At 41.7% G+C, this 18925-nt stretch overlaps 1 protein-coding gene across 5 annotated transcripts in view; it reads right to left on the bottom strand.

The window, feature by feature from the left end:
• Window positions 1–18925, bottom strand: part of DYNC1I1 (dynein cytoplasmic 1 intermediate chain 1) — a 185861-nt gene that overhangs the window by 13372 nt on the left and 153564 nt on the right. For all 5 annotated transcript variants that reach the window (XM_057370666.1, XM_057370668.1, XM_057370665.1 and 2 more), the window contains exons 15-16: window positions 10692–10832; window positions 4347–4472 (exon numbers count right to left, since the gene is read on the bottom strand). In XM_057370666.1, the coding sequence (XP_057226649.1) occupies window positions 4347–4472; window positions 10692–10832 (267 nt within the window). The remainder of the gene's footprint in view (window positions 1–4346; window positions 4473–10691; window positions 10833–18925) is intronic.

Raw genomic sequence — 18925 nt, 5'->3', positions numbered from 1 at the left:
AGAGGCAGTAACTGTGCAAAGATTCCCAGSTAACTGCTTTGTTGGCAGAGCCAGCCTTCCTGGATGATCTTGAGAAGGACCTTCTCTGACTTCTCTCCAGTCCACCTGTCAGACTAGTTGCCTTTAAAAGTGTGACTAGAACCAACCGTCTGAAAGACCACCAAACAGAAGCAATAGTTTATCCTGTAATCAGTTTCACAAAATAATGTACTACATTGTGCTCCTTGTGATTACAGTTTCAAATTCTGTGATCCTATGCTGCAAACTTACTTCATATTTTATTAGAATCAAATAATAAGTCACTGACTTAGAGTTTCTATCTATGGACTCACAGTGCAAGCAGAATATGACCTGGAAGAGATAAATGGGAAAAAAAAAGATAAAGAAATAATAGAAGGTGGAAGAGAAGCTGCTTCTTTCACAACCAAAGGTGCAAAGAGCATTCACAATAAGCCAGGTAAGCAACAAACGTGGTTGTTAGAGAATATTTATGACAGCAGGTACTGTGTAACATCACTGAAGCGTGCACAATGGGAGCAAGCTTTCTAGAAAATATATCTCCAAAACAGACATGCAGTTAGGTCTAACTATCAATCATCTGAACATGTGAATAAATCTATAGGCAGTGGTCCATGTTAAAAGCAGCTTCTACCTTAGAGAAAACTTGCTCTCCAGTAAATAATCCATAAGGCCAGAGAAGCTAAAATATCTTATACAAACTATCACAATAATAATATCACAACTACTAGTCCAACAGAAGTTTGAATATTTAGATCTTACAGAGACTAAAATGTATTTACAATGAMTGSTAATATATACTMCTTMAGTTGTRCAGTTTTAGGATCCCATCACACTGAAACAATCAGRTTTTTTGTGAGTTTGGGTTTTTATTTCATTTTATAATTCACATTCTTTAAATCAGTGCTTACTGATCCAMAAGAGCACATCTATATGGACTGTTTAAGTCTCCTCTCCGCTGGAAGTGTGTGTGTAACTCCCATTAATGCTAATGGGCATAAAGCACACGCATAGAGGAGAAAATAGACCCCTCACTGTGAAAATAAATGTGTTCAGTTATTTTCAGATGCGATGCTAAAATCAAACAACTAAAAGTACATAGTCTAAGGAAATAACACTATATAGCCTAACTGAAAGTGTCACCATTATTTTTAACTCCCTGGTCATGGACCCTGCCATGTTCTTCATGTGTCTGACAACTCTTGTGTCATGAAGACCATGACTGGGTAACATAGACCAAATCCTAAATTCTTACACAAGCAAAAACAGCCCTGATCCCACACTCCTTACCTTCACAAAGGATGCAAGGCTAGGCCTTATGTCTTATGTTTTTCACTTAGGTCATATGTTTTCTTTTTATACCATATGGGTTAATAGCAGCAGTAAACTTTACTGCTCTCTAGGATAGCTCCTTAAAACTGTGATGAATCTAWCAAAGTAAAAATTCCTACCACTTAATTGTTTCCTTAATGGCTGATAGCCTGATGTTTTCTGCTCTGATCAAAATTCACAGCGTCAATGCTGGCTAAGAAACAGGTAAGAAAAATTGTTTATCTAGTAATGTGAAATCCAAAGACACCATGCTGTATTAAAATACAAAAATAATGTGGGTTTTTTCCTGATATAACCAGTGTTTTAAGAATTTAAAGATGATCTAATGTGAAATTTGGAACAGTCACAAGAAAACAAAGGTTTTTAAAGGGTGCAGTATAAGTTGAGCTTTAATGGTTTTGGTGAGTGTATTTAGGGTCTTTGTGAAGTGGCCTGCTGACTTTCTAATGCAAGTAATCACACCCATCTTCCCAAATCAGGGAGATGCACCTTCAAACAAGTGGATGCTACTGAGTTATCAGCCAGGCAGAGATGAGTTCTTCCAGTGATGAGGCCTTTTCAGAAACTGATGTTGTAGAAGAAGAGTGCTGTTGCTGAAAGGTCACAGCTTTGTTGTCAGGATTTGCAACACTGCTGGGTCAAATATAAAAGTTAGGAGCTGCCAGGAGCTGAGTCCAGCTCTCAGCCCCTCGACCCCAGCCACATGCTCACTCATTTACCCCCAYGATGCCTCAGTCCATGGAGAAAAGAGCCCAAAGGAAAGGAAACAAATAAATAAATACTTCTCTACTAATCGGTCTTCCTGTGCACAATGTGAGTGGTGACAAGCACTGCTACCTGAACAAAAACTGGGCAGTGAGGGATGTGGCTAGAGATGGCTGGCAGGAGAGAACTTTCCCTTTTAACTGTCAGACCTGCCCTGTCAGATCCCAGAATCAAACCCATACTAAAAGGACAGTAAAAAGAAGATCCCAGCTGAGCAAAAAAACCTGGTCAGAGTCTGTGCAGAGAAGTAAAGGAAAAGCCTTAAAGGCTGCCATATTTCTGCACTTCCAAAAGTGCATGTGCACRCTGTGAATCCCCCATGTGTCACGCCTGAGGACAGCTAAGGATCTCTCACCAAAGAGCTCTTTATGGACTGGCCCACAGGGTTAATCACCAAAGAGACTGCTACTCACTGYACATGCTCTTGGTTCCAGGCTTTTGATCTGCAAAGTATTTCTGCATCTCACTTGAGGTTTATAGAGAGAACAGTGGGCTAGCGAATATATGAAAAACCAGAAAAAGATACTAACAACACAGCAGCCCCAGCAGCGCTGCAGCCCAGATGACCTCTCCTAAATTTCATACAGGAATTAGTGCAGAGACTGATACTGCCATAATGAACCAGGGAACAAATTAATGAGCTCCTTCACTCATTACAGAAGAGGAGGAGGGTTGGCAATGGTCTGTCAGTAGCCATGTGGAAGGACATCCATCGGTTTACTTAAGTGCATCTGGAGCTGAGCTGGAGACACTGAGGCTCTGCACGGGCAGGGCACACATCCCTGAAGCAGAGCCCTTTATGCAACGCTCAACTGGACTCACAAAATCAATACTGTTGAACGACTTCTTTTTTCAAGTAATAGAAGCCTGTCTTTCTTTTTGTCTTAGTGTATCACTGTGACTCATTTTGCAAGATGACATCTTATTATATAGAGGAAAGGTCAAAAACCTCAATATTGCTACTTCTGCATAGAACACTATTTTCTTCTGGATGAGCCTGCAGGAATAAATAGTCCTATGAATGATCTGGTGTATGATATGCAAAAAGAGACATTTCTACAGCCCATCTAGACTCCCAGAAAAAAATCCGACTGTGCTGTCATCAAAGACATTTTCACTGCCTGCTGTATCACTTGAAAGATGGAACAGTCATGCAAAAATGAAAAATAAATAAAAACAGCCTGACCTGCCAGTGTCACAGTGGAAATCTGAGCAGAGCAACCTTAGACAATTTAGAGATTATGCTAACAATATGGCAAGCTGTTTCAGCAAACATTTGTGAGGAAAGGCAACTCCTGCACAAGTGAATGAAATCCAAAAATATGAGTCATGCATAAGCAATTTTGCTATGGGCCATAAAATCACTTTATGAGAGTTACAGAATAATTCTGTATGCATTCTATAATATCTCCCTACCGTGTAGAGATGTGTATCTCAGTATCCTATCACAGATAATGATGGAAAACAAATTCTCTACATAAAAGCTGATTGCTCAGAGATTCACCCTCAACTGTTCCAAGGGATTGTAATGCCGATGGAACACTTTATACAGCATTCATCAACAAAGAGTTAGATTCATCACTGCCAAACACACTGCAGTTTAGATGCTTGTTATAAGGTGTAGCAGGGTGAATTGAGAGCAGCCTTAGGCACAGAACATGCATCCTGCTATACTCTATCACACATGCACCTACCATCCTTCAAAATGACACCTCTCATTTCCTCCTGTTTGTACTTTTGCACGTATTCAGACATATGAAGCAATATCAAAAAAMCAGATGCATTCTGTACATGTCATGCTGACAAAAATTTATAGCAATAAGCCAGTCACGAAACAAGAGATACTGGAGTATAAAAGGTGAGCCCTTCAGGACCTACTTCAAAACAGCACTGCCTCTTTTTGCACCTCAATTTTTTCTCTTTATGTTCTTTTAACTTTTTCCAACTGTACCCACAGAAACATTATTAAAAAACAGTTTGAAAAACATTGGAAACTTTCAAAAGAGACTTCTCTCATGAGACTTTAACAAGTCAACTCTTTTGCAAGGTAGCTTTACAACTAACATGCTGTTGGCAWCCCAAATTCAATAAGGACTCCACTGAAAGAAAAAGACAGATTTCTCTCTTAAACTTGGATGTGGCAGTCTCCAGGAGTTGAGCTTGGAAACAAAACAAAACCAAAAACCCCAACAAAACAAAYAAACCACAAAAAAAGTCCCAAAAGCAGATACCTCTCCAACATCATAGACCCATATGCGGCCTTCTGAATCACCAACTGCGACCTCYTTCCCAGCCTGGGCCCAGCGGACACGGTTGAGGGCAGAAGCTCCTTCTATGGTGACACTGGCTGTGGGAACCTGTTGAAATAGGAACAGGAAGGACAATAAAATCACACTGCCTACAAACCATGTTTTGGTCACTTTTGAATGTCCTGGGTGAGTCAAGTCCCTTGCCATTGTTGGAAGAAACAAACAAGTCTCACTGGGTGACAAAACAAAATAAAGGTTCATTGTTTCTTTGATCACATGTGCTAAAAAGAGAAAAGAGTTAAGAGATTGCTTGGAAGGAACAGTAAAGGGCTGTGAATGAAACCATTTTTGCCCCCTTAACCCTGGAAACATGCAAAACTGCATCTGCTTTTTTCTCAAAAGTCACTAACATGATGAAGACCCAYGCAAGAGTAGGATTTGGCTTCAGTCCTGCCCTGGCTTCTGACTCAGGTCCAGATAACCTGATAGTCAGCAGACACATCCCTGTATTCCTGCTGACACATCCTTTAAATCCATTCTCACCTCTGTGGCTAGATGCAGAGGTTGAAACTTAGGTATTATATCAGAAAAGTCCTGAGCTAATCACTTTAGAGTGAGGACATGGCAGAAGTAAGAAGAGCTGAGCTGACATTTTGGAAATCCTACAATATATTCTCACAATTCTCTTTTACATCCCCAGGACATCACTTCTGCTTTAAATACACCTGGATTGTSTCTAATTCCTAACCCCCCTTCTTGCCCCAAGTCAACCAACTCAACAGGTGATCCACAGGAATACATAAAGATTCTGGTTAACAYGTGGGATGAATAAAGCAATGAACATGATCTTAAGTATTTGTAATCTATGCTGGAACGAGGGCATCAAAAGATGCTGCAGGAGGAAGGAACTGTGTGGGTGTTTGTCCCAGATAGGTGGATCACKCAGTTGATTTGGGTCACCTCATATGACAAACGAGGGTAACCTGCAAGCCTACTAATGCTCCACCCAGCTGCCTTTAGTAGGAGAGAACCTGCCTGAGCAAGGAGCGTGCAGCTTGGCATAACAGTCTTCCAACAAGGCTTTTTAGTTTCACTGCTTTTTAGGTCAAGGCAAATGGGATAGGATAGCTGCAAAAACAACTGCTCCAGCAGATCCATTTGGTGGGAAAAGGTTTTGGTCACATAGTGAGGTGACAAGGGAGTGTCCCAGGATCTATAAATGGGCATAGAATGGCAACAGGAAGTAGCTGGACAAGAACCAGAGTCCAGGCTACCTTGGGAGGAGTGACTGGTACTCTTTCTGTCCTCATTGGCAGCACAATGCAGGAAGAAACAGCCTGAAGGTCATATYAAAGGCTGGTCTGAACACTGACAAACTGGCAAGATAACAAAACCAGTATTTTCCTGACCTCATCTTGATTCTCTGACTGTAGCTTTACATTTTTGTTGTGAGACAGGTYCAAGGATCCTGGCGAAAACTAACTTTAAAGTGAACATTATATGGCTCCATGCCTGTCTMCTCCTCAGCCCTAATGCCTTCATTGTGTCACACAAGATGAGTGACAGCAGSAAGCCAAACCTTTGCAGGCTCGCTGAGACTCTCATTACAGCCGCAGCGTGTGCAGTGCCACGCCAGCAGCTGGACAAGGACTGGCAAGCAGRGCTGCTTCCCTTGACTCTCCCCCTGGAGGCTCCCCCTCACCAACCCTGACAACAGCCTGCAAAACCAACTGGCACCTCAAGCAYGATTCTGCCACAGATAAAGCAGCATTTGGCAAAGGGCTTCACCATAGGGCCCTGAGCCCCACACGAGAAATTGCAAGAGGATTTTGTTTGCAGAATGATGTAGAAATAATGCTGGATACTAATCAGAAAGCAGATACTATCCTCCCCCTCTTTAGGAAGTCATTCAAATGCAAATAACTACTGGACTCATCTCTCCATTGTGCAAGGCCTAGGTCCTGYCCAAGGCAGTGTTACCCCAAAAAAGCTGGCATGCACTAACTCCTTGTCCCAAGTCTGTTACCTAAGCAATAGTCAATGGCCTTAAGCTGACATGGAGTCATTGATCCATGATAAAAATCACAGTAGAAAACAAGTAAGTTTTACTGCTGTGATCACGGATTTCTGAAAAAAAAAAAAAATCCAGCCAAAATTAATTTTATAACATTTGGAAATGGGTTTTTCAAAGAGCTAAATGCCACATTGTAGAGGACTAAGCCACTAACCAGCTATGTTTCTCAGAAAACTGAAGATCAAAGATCTGTGTTTCGTGTACAAATATACAGTGTATACTTAAGGCATTGAATTTTCAGAAAATCTTTTAGGAGGCTGAAATACGTAACTCTAGAGCTGAGGTTTGGTTTAGGTTTTTGTTTTTTGGGGTTTTTTTCTCTGGTTGTTAATACAGCATTCTTTCAGTGTTCCACATGAAAAAAAGCAGCACAAATGCCGCAGACTCAAGACACAACCCATGCTTTTTTCAAAATCCAATGATTTTGAAAAATCCTGTTACTAATCCACAAAGCTATCTAACAAAATAAAAAGCAATAATGAAGCAGTCTTTAAAAATCTAAAGAAAAAACCTTTTCTCCAGTGACACTGAGAGAAATATAGTCAAACCATAGTATCTTAAAATAGATTTGTCTGCTCTCAGTAGTGATAGTTTAAATTACACATGCCTGTTTTAGATTTCAAGATAAGAGTTTATTTATAATGGTAGCATTATGTTTTTAAAATCACATTTGAAATACTTTACAAATTCTCTGAAGTTGGTGCTTGTCAGATTTTAAACAATCCTGGAATGAAATTTTAACAGATAACAGATTAAGAAAGATGCAGTCAGAAAAATTTGTACGATAAGAATATAGCTTTTTATTATTATTTTTTATTGCCTATGTAGTGTCAAAACCTGCTTGCAAATACATCTGTTACCTGCTTCTAGATATAAACACCATCCTCTCACTTTAAAAGCTAAGATACAGCATGCAAAAAACCTGAGACACATCTGAACAGGATGAAATGCAGAAGAAATAAGCGACTTTGTAAGTCAGTTTCATATCAGTTCATAYATAAATAAGACCCATCAAGCACAAAGAGATCTTTTCCAATCTCGATCAAAAAAATAAATGTTATGAACACACAGGGAAGAAATCAGCATTTGCTATCTTGAAACTGTCTGCAAACCTCACTACACTGATCCATAAAAGTAATCAAAAGAATGATGGAGTGGATAAGGATTTTCTCCTTTTCAATTTTTTATATACACTTATCAGATATAAAATAAAATGTGGTGGTTTTCCTTGCTATCACAAAAATAATTTCTGATATGCAGAAAGAAACATGAAGTACWCCAATAGCCTTGCAACTTTGCTATGAGATTTTGAAAATAGTTATTACACTGATTAAATCCTTGGTACGGTCCAATGATCTAAGTTATTTTGATCAGAAAGCATCTAGCTCTCAGGAAAAATGTTTTTAATAAATACTGAGAGAAAAACCAGGGGAAACTCTGTTGCGATTCAAAAATTTGAAGGTAGCATATTGTAACTAAACCCAGGTGTTTTCTTAATTGATTTTCAAAATAATACCTAAATATTAAAGCAGCTTATTCCCYGAATTAAACAAAAGCAGGACTCATTAATAACAATCACATATAGTTCTTACAYAGAGATTTTTATCAATAGCTAGCAGTTAAACACAGTAATAGACCTGTCATTTTCTACTRTCTTCACAAATACTTTGACATCACATATCTGACATCTAAAAGTAATAAGGATCTAAAAAATAGGTGTTTCGAGATCTCTTATTACAAAGGCAGAAGGGCTGACAAGGAGTTTTTCTTAGCAAATAGCTGTGCTAACTTAAACGGCACAATCAATTACTGAAATCTTGAAAATTATTRATTAATTACAACCTATCCTATAGAGGGTAAAAGCAAAAAACGATCACTTTCAGTTAYTATGCTTAGATGAACTGTTTGCAGTTCTCTCTTTCAGAGACACTTCTGTGGCTTCTCCTGCATAATAAAACTTCACATCTATTCAGAATCTACCAGTTTATCATTTATACAGATTTTTTCATTTGTTTCTTATTGCTCAGTAAGGAAGYCAAATTATATTTCTGTGTCCAGAGACCCAAATTTGATTCTCAYAAAAATACAAAGCTCAGATACCATGGAATAATTCCAGTCTGATCCTTACATGAGAGCTGATTTTAATGTCTCAGAACGGAAATAATTTGTGAAATCAAGGGGTGGCCTTGCATGCAGAATAAAAGCAGGATGAAGCTTGAAATTAATTCTTTTCCCTGATGTTCCTTTATATTTATATGTAAACACACTGAAAACACGCAGCGGTTTGCTACGTACAGCCTTATTATTCATGGGAATGGGATCAAGCACTCCATACTAATTTTTTGGAAAGAAATTATGGTCTCCTTGAGTAATATGGCAAAACATCAGTTGATTTCAAGCAGAGCAGGATTTCAGCCCTGGTATTTGGGGGGAAAAGGGTTTTTTTTTTTTTTTTTCTTCTCAAAATGCTGGGTTTTATGCTCTGTGTTTAAGCTTGCATTAATGAGAACACCTGAAGGATATGTCCCTCCCTTCCCAAAGTAAATTCTTAGGAGACTCCTCCTGTATATCCTCCAGCTGTATGTGCTCTAATTAAAAAGGCTGCACTGCTTCCTGCTCAGAGCACTTCAAAAGGCCTCACTGCTCCCCTTGACAGTGCAGTGCCCGGTGCTGGTTCCTCTTACCTGTCCATGCTTATTTATGGCAAGCACCACTCACTGGAAGCCATAAACTCTGCCCATATTTTACTCTGACTGAAATGCATAGCATGTTTACGTGAAAGAAATATTAACGACTGAGCTAATCTTAAAAGAAAAAAAAAAAAAGTATTAAAAAAGAGGGTATATGGAGGAAAATACTGCCGCTTGCTCTTCTATCTTTGCTTTTTTTGGACATAAAAAGAAACACGCCAGATAATATGTGACTTCTTTTTTTACAATCTGTTTGTTCTTAATTTTACATTGCATTAAGTAAAAACATGCAAGACCTTGCATGTGAAAAATACTTCCATTTTCATGCTGAAAACTGATTACTGGCCATCTAAGATTCACCTCAGGTGATGACAGGTTTCCTCAAAATCATTTTTGGGTGTAACGCAAATCCAGAAGCACAGTATCAATTTAAGTCTCTGTCATTTTTAAAAATTTGAAATAATAGGAGGAAAAAAAACAGGGTTTGGCATACTTAGAAAGATAAGTTTTAAAAAATACAGAGTTTACTAGTCTTAATCTTTGCTAAAAGTGCTCTGATTAACCCTTTCTCACCAGTGMAATTCAAAGACATTTCCTTTCCAGTGGCCCATACTAACTACTTCGTTATTAGCGGTGGAAAGAAAACTTATTTGTTATTTACATTTGTGCCTTGAAGTTTCACAGTAAAGTTTAAAGACAAAAAAAAAAAAAGGTGAGTGTGTAAAGTCTCAAATACAATGTGAGAGGGATGCCCTGCGCTTTGGAAGACCAAAGCGGAGTACCTAGCGACTCAAAGGCRGGATGCGAAGGGAGATGGGGGAGCACACGCTCGGTTTCTGACACGCTGGAAGCATTGGCACGGGGCTCCCAAGTTAGAATCCCCAGAGAATTTGGCGCAGAGGATAATAAATACGGAGGGAAAGGAATTCTCGCACCAAGAGGAGCCTCGGGCCCCGCTGGCAGCCAGTGGCGGCATKGCCATGCTGCCAAGGTGTGACCCCCTGGGTGAGGGCCGGCATCGCAAACCTGGCCCTTGGAGCGTCGTGCGSCAGAAACCGGGTGAGGGGGATAAAAAAAAACCCCTGCAGAACGGGCGCGGTTTAAAAGCGCACCTTARAATAACAGAGGGGGAAGGAGCCTCCTCCCCGAGCCGGCACCGCGGCATTTAATTGCGTTGGCTTTCTGCCGGGGGTGCCGGAGCCGGCCCTCCCGCCCCTGACAGGTACGGAGCGCAGCAGCCCCGCCGCAGGGGAGGGAGCGAGGGAGGCGGGAGGCAGGGAAGGAGGGAAGGCGGGCGGGGGAGGGGGGCGGGCGGGCGCCCCCGGCAGCGGGACCTGCCTTCCCTCGCCCTCCCTTCCCTCCCTTCCCTCCCCTCCCCGCCGCTCCCCGGGGCGCGGGCGGCGGCCGACGCCGGGCTGCTCCCGCCCCGAGGGAGCGCGGCGCCCCGCGGAGCCCCGGCGGGGAGGATGGCGAGGGGTGCCCGCAGTGCCGGCCCTCACAGGGTTAAGGTCTCGCCCGGCGCCCCGCCGCCCGCGCCTTCCCACCGCCGCCTCACCGCCTCACCTCGGTGTCGTTATTCAGGTTCCACAGATCCAGGCGCCCCATCCCGTCCACGCAGGCGAAGAGCGCGGGATGCACTGGCGACCACATGACATCGTAGACATAGTCGGCATTGTCTTCAAAGGAGTAGAGCGGCTTGTTGTGCTGTAAAGCAGAGAGCGGCATGAAGACTTCGTGGCGCTAGTGCTGCCTGGGGCTGTCTGGCGAGTCTAATTAAAAACTTTGCACATTTACAAAGTGTCATAAAACTTCCCCAGATGAAAGGTCCTCCGTGAAGGGCGGGACCGCRCTTTAATGGGGCAACAACTGTCCGGTGGGATAAATGAGATGCCCGGTGTGAGGGGTGTGGGACGCGCGGATGACGGGGCGGGGGGAGCGGCCGCTCCCGCTCCCGGBCGGCACCCCGGCGGCGGGAGGGGATGCGGGAGGCGGTGCGGGAGGGAGGCAGGCGGGCGGGCAGCGGGCACGGACCGCCGCTCCCCCCGAGCCAGGCGCTGGCGGAGGCTCCGATAAGGATCGTGAGAGCGGCGGGAGCAGCGCGGCGCCTCCGCGGCCCCCCGCGCACCGCGGGCGGCGCCTGCCACCTAGCGTTCGGCCGCGGCAGCGCACCGCCCCGCGCCCGGCGGGCTCCCCGCRCCCGGCCCGCTCCGGAGGGAGGCGGCGAGGGAAGGCTGTCATCTGCGGCAGGCAGGCGGGGAGTCGGAGGGAAGTTAGGAAGTACACCAGGAATAAAGTGTAATTGTCCCTCATGAATTATTCATCGCATCTGGCTTGTCTTTTAATTTTTGCATAATGGCTTCGCTAATCCCCGATCAATTAATGGAAAATGAAATTTGAATGATAATGAAAACTCCAGAGATGAAAGAAATTAAGTATTCTCATGGCTTGTGACAGAAATCTAAACAATGGGGCTTCTCCGAGGGTCTCCCTCACTGCCTCCCTCCTGCTGCCGTTCCCTGCCGCCTCCCTGGCGAGCGCGGTCCCTCCGCCCCGGGAAATGCAGCGCCACGAGCGGGTCATGGGAGTGTCCAAGTCGCACCCCTAGAACAGCTCGGTCGGGTCCCTCTGGAATGCACCCTCGTGCATTTTACAAAGGAAGCATTGTCCGGAGTGCCTCAATGTATAGCCATGCATTATTTTTCCGAAAAAGTGATTAATTTCAATTATTATATAGCTGTTCTTTCATATATTATTAATTTAAAGTGATAAAGGAATCGGTTTGATATCTATTTACAGACGGGTCCTTGCTAGTTTTGATTTTGGTCCTCTTATACCCCATGGTGCTTGGATGGATGTGGGTTTGGAGGCATTGTAGGGTCAGGACATGGGACAGGTGTGTGTCCATCTCTATGCTGCCATGTCTCTGAGTGTTCATGTGGTGTGTTGCTGTTGCAGCACTGTATTGTGAACAATTCCGCAATATTTCTGGCCATGACAGGTATCACAAAAATTACTGAAAGTATTCAGAGATTTAATTACAGGACTTTGTCTTTTGAAAACATACTGAAAATACACGGAGATTTATTCCAGAGGCTGGATTTTCCTCTGCTTGAATTAATGAAACATACTTTCATTACAGGATCAGGTCTCAAATTTTCATAGCKGGCGTAATGGTTACTGTCCAGTTCCTAAGACTAGCAAACATTTTGTGTGACAATAAAATGAAATTAAAGCTTGACCTTATTAACTTGAAATTTATAAATTTTAATTTCTTTTCCCAAGATAGAGTTGTGCAAAAGAAAAGGGAAAAATAATTACAAAAATATTTTAGTACATGAAGAAGGTCTTGTTCTCCAAACATGTAAGTGTTTGCTTAGTATATTATCAATGGAATTACTTACATGTGTYAGTGGAATTACTTACATGCCTGTGCTAAAGCTTTTGCAGGGTTTAGGGTCAAATGAAGATCAACTTTTGAAGAGGCAGAGGTACTTCAAAGTGAATCCTTACAACTGTGAGCTGGGAAATAGTATTTAGAGCGGGCCACATGGATTCCCAATGCTGCACTGTGTATTTACTGTGTATTTTCAGTGAAAACATCTAATTTASGTTCAAATATATCAAGTGTCTAAATCCTGGGAGGCATTGAAGATAGTAATATACCAAAAGAAAAGGAAATCTGGTCAGCTGCTAGATGGATGGTATTTGCCTTATTCCTGAGAAAAGTGTTGCACATGCAGCACTTTAAAATTTAATGTCATGGGAAAAGTAACAAAATTCCACAGAAGATAAAGGCCTATTAAGATATCAATCAATCTAAGGCAGATTTCAATCAGCATTTCCTTTTTGTCAGTATATCAAAACTTGTTTTGATCTTGAGTGTGGCACTTTTTAATGGTCTTTTTAGTTCTGCTACTTTATTTTCCACTTCATACCTCAAGACCAAGGCACTGGAAGGAAGGGTCAGGAGATTTGGTACTAGTCTGTATCTTGCTGTACAAATGCTGTGTAGTCTCTGGCAAATAGTTTTAGCTGATGGGCCTCTGTTTTCTTGTTATCAAAATAAAAACACTTTCGAAGTGCTGGTATTTTTGGTGAAAAGCCTCAAATACCAAAAATTAAATGCCTTTACCATAACTGTGGAAATATTCAGTTGGATAAAAAGTCAGAGGGAAAATGTGGACAACAGGAATAATATGGCTTTTGAGAAAGATCTCAGACATGCAAGGAATGACACACAAATGAATGGAGAAGAATAGGGCRTGGAGCACTGCAAAGAAATAAAATTGCAGGATTGTGAGCAGCCCAACCAAAAGGCACGATCAGCTGCAGTGTGTTTGGGAGATCAGGGAGAAATCATATGGCAGAAATCAGACAGCGGTAGTGGAGCTGAGCTACACCTTCATGCTTCCCCCAATATCATGGTCCTCCCAGTTTGACTAGCTGCCAGTGAAAAAAGAAAAGGTGTTTCCAATACTGTCTTGTCTCTTAACTGGAGAAGAACACAACAACTGCATAAGGTCCCTCTTCCTTCACGTCCTGTCTTCAATACTAACAGGGCCTGCCTTTCTTAAAATTTGATATTTTGCCCTGGTCGGAGAGCAGTGATGTTGGTTTGATTGTGAAGACTACATCTGTAAATTTAAGTGTGTGTATAAATGTTTGCAGGACTCTTCCTTACTGTGAGCCTGCTAACTACGGGCCCAGACCTGCAGATCTTTTAATGCAGTGATTTATGGGTAAGAACCRATCCTGACTGCTTTTAGAAAATGTTGAAACATGGAACCATGTAAAGGTCACTTTAAATCAGTTTTAAATTACCAAAACTTCAGACCTACATAATCCATAACTAACATGTGGCTATTATTATAAAACAACTGAAATTTAAACTTGATGAGCTTTCATTCTGAAATATCAACCCACTCTGTTATTCAGCAGAASAGAAGAAATAGTTTAAAGCAGTATCTTCAGAAAAACTTGGGCCAAATCTACTAATTACTGAAGAAGAGTGTAGGATGAAGATAMGGCCCTAMTGAATCTATGGAGTTTTGCCATTGATTCCAAAAGGACACAATTTGAGCATTTAGTGGAAAAAGCAAAAAAGCCAATTCCAMGACATGTGATTTTTTTCTCATTTTTTTAAACATGTTATCAAAGTCAATAATTTATCCTCAGTGTTTGTACAGAGGCATTGTTCAAGAGGACAATGAAGAGTGAATATTTAAAATACCTGCGGGCAGTCCAGGAACTAACACTTGTCTATGAAATGAGAAGCTCACCTAAATAAATTCTATACATTTATATAAAAGAGGGGTTTTTTTTACACRTATAAATTTGACCAGTCTATTCCACTTATTTGCATAGAAGAATTTTCTTTAATCCAGGAGGCGCCACACATAAAGTAGCTAATTATCCATATAAAGGAATGTGTACATATCCACAGGTTTTAACTAGCATCTGACTTCTGAAAAGCCATGGRAAAAGCTATTGGCTTTGCCCATTTCATGAAAAGAGCAATTTTTTACACGTTTCCACAATTTCTGTGGTTTCAGCTCCACTTAGAGKTACTTTCCTAGATTGTACATTCAGTGGTACAGATGTGTGGTGACACCACATACTCTGCTGTCTCTACTTCTTTCTTTCCACTCCATTGTCTTCTGCTCTAAAGACAGTAAGCCAAACACACACTTCTGGAGATCAAGTATTGTATAAATAGTCTTTATTGGTTAAAAAAACCTCAAACCCAAAAGCTGCAAAATGTTGTCAAAAAAAAAAGACATCTCTTTCACCAGGGATAATGCATRGGTACCATCTTCTGTCTTTCTTTAAAGTGCTTGCTGCAGTGTCACACTGACCAGATGATGTGAAAGAAACTGGGACAGGRCACAGCTTGTGGAACTTCTGCTCAGGATAGGATTTGAGCTCATTCAGTGTTTTATAGACCTGGTCTTGCCCATCTTGAAAGAGACCTCTTAATAATTTTCTGAATCCAGGCTCATTGCTTCCCTTCTGACCGTGCCACTTAGCCAGGCCAACTCAAAACATGCAGACACTGTAGCAGAAACTGAAAGCTGCTGGGAATATGGAGGTAAATATTCTTCAAATCAGCTTTACTCTGGTCTTGACCTTTCCCCCTWCAGTGGTGTCCTTTTTGGCACAACAGCTATTAGCTGTTTGGGGTTACTTGTCCATACTTCTTGTGGTGAGGGAGTTAAGCCCTGTGTAAGACTCTGCTACTCTACCCTTGCAAGCCTTCATGTTCTCTCCATTTGTATGGAGAAAAAAAGGCCCTGCTTTTCTTTCAGATTGATCTCCACTGGAATTTTGCCAGTTCTGGACCACCATGTTTCTCCCAAATCTGTTTTCTAATAGTTACAATGATCTAGGTTTATCCAATAGTCCCTACTTTGATACTATACTTGTGGGACTTGACTTAGTTCTATTTATGCTCATTTTTAAAAGTTACAGCGCTCCCAGGAACTGTTACTAGATGTCATAAATCAGAGGCAGTTGTTACAGGTGCATCSTTGATGGCTTAGCAAAGCCTGTCTGCCTCCAACAAAGGGTGTCATTATCCCACAGACCCCAGTATTATACACCTCACACCCTGTAACCYGCTCCACCTTTTCCAGGACTAGCCAGACCTTCAAGGATGGCAATGGGAAAGCAAAAGAGGGATGTTCAGCTTTAGCCACCCAATGTCACTTGCTAACTGAGGTGCCCTGAACTGAGTTACATGAGKAAAAGCTCCTTTACCTGCTTTAAAATTGCTTCTGGCAGTCAGATTCTGTGCTGGATCGTCAATGAGCCTCTAGGAGTCAAAGAACAACATTTCACTGGGCTATGACCAATCAATATGTTGTGTTACCTCACTGTCAGATAATTCTAGGTCAGTGAATCAAGTCTAAACTGACTTGATTGGCAAGGCAACAGACTTAAATTTTAGACTCAGTAGCAACAGGGGGAAAGAAATGAGTGTGGAAATGATCCCTACACTCTTCACAACCCTTTTGTTTAAGTGCTGTAGTATTGTTACACTGATTGGGTTTTGGCATCCTATAAGTTGCYGACAGATGAGGCAGAAAACTGTTCACTTTCAGAAATTATTGTTCTTGCAGAGATACTGAAACTGCTGCCTTTCTTAATTGTCAGTAATAAAGAAAGTCCGATATTTTTGCATAAACATGTGGGAATTATTATGGATGGAGGAGGGGACAAGGGTGAGACTGAAAGGAAAGGGGCTACAAGAGCAGACCAAGTCTGGAGATAACCTGATGATTACATTTTTGTGGTTTCTTCCAAAGTCAAAGCACCACGGGTGAGTATAAAAGAAGGAAGCAAAGGGGAAAAGGTTTGATGATTGGCACAGGCTGTTTTAATGAGAACTGATCTTAATGTCTAATACTATGGCATGAAGAAAAAATAAAAGAACTTGGAAAGTCAGACAGCACTTGTCTTTCAAGAGCATCAGAATATCAAACAGCAGAGCTTTTGGAATTTGTGGGGATAGCCTGGAAGCTAGTTTTACTGACAGGTAAACTGCTTATTTGGTTAATCCTTCTTAACTCTTTTAAGTCCTATGCAGAGGAGCAATACCTTCTGGCTGTGCTGCTCAACTTCAAAAGTTCTCTTCTGTGCCTTTCCACTTACCCAATGGAAAAAAGRCTTTATTCTCTGAAGAAAAAAAAGCAGAAAGCATGGCATTTCTCTTCACCACTGCATATTAGGTTAGGAAATATTTTCAGTGAGTTTTATATAAATGTGCTTACTTGATGCCTACTGTAACTTTGAATGGTTTAAAAGATCTGCTTGCAATGGATGAACTTTAAAAACATCAGAATGTCTGTAAGGCAAACTGACTTACAGTGTTCCCCAGCTCACTTTTGTCTGTAGTTCCTTCTGGCCAGTCTGGTGTATTYTTGGTTTTGCATTTTAGATCATCCAGTTTCATTCCTAGTCTGGACCCCCTCTTCCTCCACACTTACAAGAGTTGTGCCTATGGGTTCCCACTGTGTGAGGTTTAATATTCTCTGCTTCATTCACCCACATCCAGCTGGAGGCAAGTGCAGGCAGCAACACTGGAAATGTCCATACAGGTATCTGCCACTTGTTCTGTGTTTCCTCAGACGGCTGACTTCATCCCTAAACGGTAATCAAGTTTTCCACCTTTTATTTAAAACATGCTCTAAGTAGGACAGCACTTCTTCCTAAACTAGCTATGTATTTGTTCTTCTAAAKAGACTTCTTTAGAAATACTGTTGTTTTCTTTTGGAATTTCTACCTACTTCTAAAAATGCCTCAATTTCTTTTAGGAAGCTCAAGACACTATACTAAGTCTTACTGTCCCTGCCTAGTAAACTGATTCACGGTTTCTGTAGCTCATACTCCTCCCTTTATAYTACTATATTCCTGGACTATTTTTCAGAGAAGCTCTTGAGTGACTTGCTGAGAAATACAAACAAGGCATGTTGATGGAAGATGACCAAATCCTGGTCAGAAGAAACACTGAACACAGAGTGAAACACCAAAGGACAGATTTGGTCTTTTACCTCCAGTTGTCAGTCCGTGTTTATATCCCATAAAGATGGGACAAGGAAGCAGAGCTGGAGAATGAGTGGGATGATTTTGTGCTTCCTGTCGTGCAGGAGAGGCAGCAGCATGCACTCAGGTCCTGCACATCCCTCTTCTGGGGTCGGTGGGACTGGTCTCCCTGCTCTGGGCCTCAAGTTGTTAAAGAGGCAGTTTAGCTCAAATTGCAAGGCAAGGAGAGGAGTGGGATAATGTAGCTGCGGTTTGGTTGTTTCCCACCCCTGTGACTCTGACAGGAACATTCAGTATGAGGCCCCTGAAAATTCAATTTTTCTTTTTAATGGAAAATGCTGCTTCTTCGCAGGGTACCTGGCCCAGCATTGTGAGTGTACTCAGTGAATTGCCAGGCTTTCYAGTGACCCTGCTGCTGCAATCCAGCTGCCAGGAAGCAGGAGCAGGAGGAACATCGCAGGACGGCTGACACAGCCTGATGTTACAGCACTGCCTGCTAAAYAGTCAGGATTAGGATTTGTAGCTGCTGCCACCAGGATGCTTGCAGAGCTTTCATGGGTCAGCAAGCAATGATTCTGAGGCTAATTATTRTTGAAGATGGCTTCATCTTGTAGGACTTTGAACAGAGTTCCTTTATTTTTACTGATAACAAGTCTCTCACATGGCAGAGAAAGGATGGCTGCATGAAGCAGGTGGGAGAAAATTTCCATTAGGGAAGAAGTCCTGGGATTTATATATTGATAATTGTCCTGAAACGTTYCACAATTGTATGCGAGCTTGATCCTCCAGTGTAATTCTGCAACAGAACTGTCAGTGGGAGGTTTGCATTTTGATTGCAAGGAAAAAAGGAATGATGACTGTTTTGTACAGATTATATAAGCTCCTGAAATCCAATTCTGCTTTCCATGTGCAAATAGAGCTTTTACTGCTACAGCTGRATTTATATTAGGGTTTTCTGAAATACAGTTTAGCCCACTGAGTTTTTTACAACTCAGTATTTTAGATCACTGTTTTATTTGTGTGTGCCACTCTTCATGAAATGTATCACAAAGAAGCACCATGTTTCATGTGAATAAATGAAGTATGGAATACTGAGGAATATTTTCCTAAAGCTTATCAAATACAGCTACGAAGAAAACTGAAATCATGAGAAGCATTTCATATGAAGAACTTGGGACTGGTTTCAAGCCACCTGACTTCACTTTGGTTTTGCTCTTTAAAATTACCCAGAAAATAACTTTCTTTTTTTTTTTTTT

Source organism: Malurus melanocephalus, unplaced genomic scaffold (genome assembly GCF_030028575.1).
Source record: "Malurus melanocephalus ecotype Western Australia unplaced genomic scaffold, MMel_1.1 scaffold_130, whole genome shotgun sequence".
In the NCBI taxonomy this organism is placed as follows: Eukaryota; Metazoa; Chordata; class Aves; order Passeriformes; family Maluridae; genus Malurus; species Malurus melanocephalus.
The sequence above is the reverse complement of the archived record's forward strand: the minus strand, read 5'-3'. Positions and strand labels throughout refer to the sequence as shown.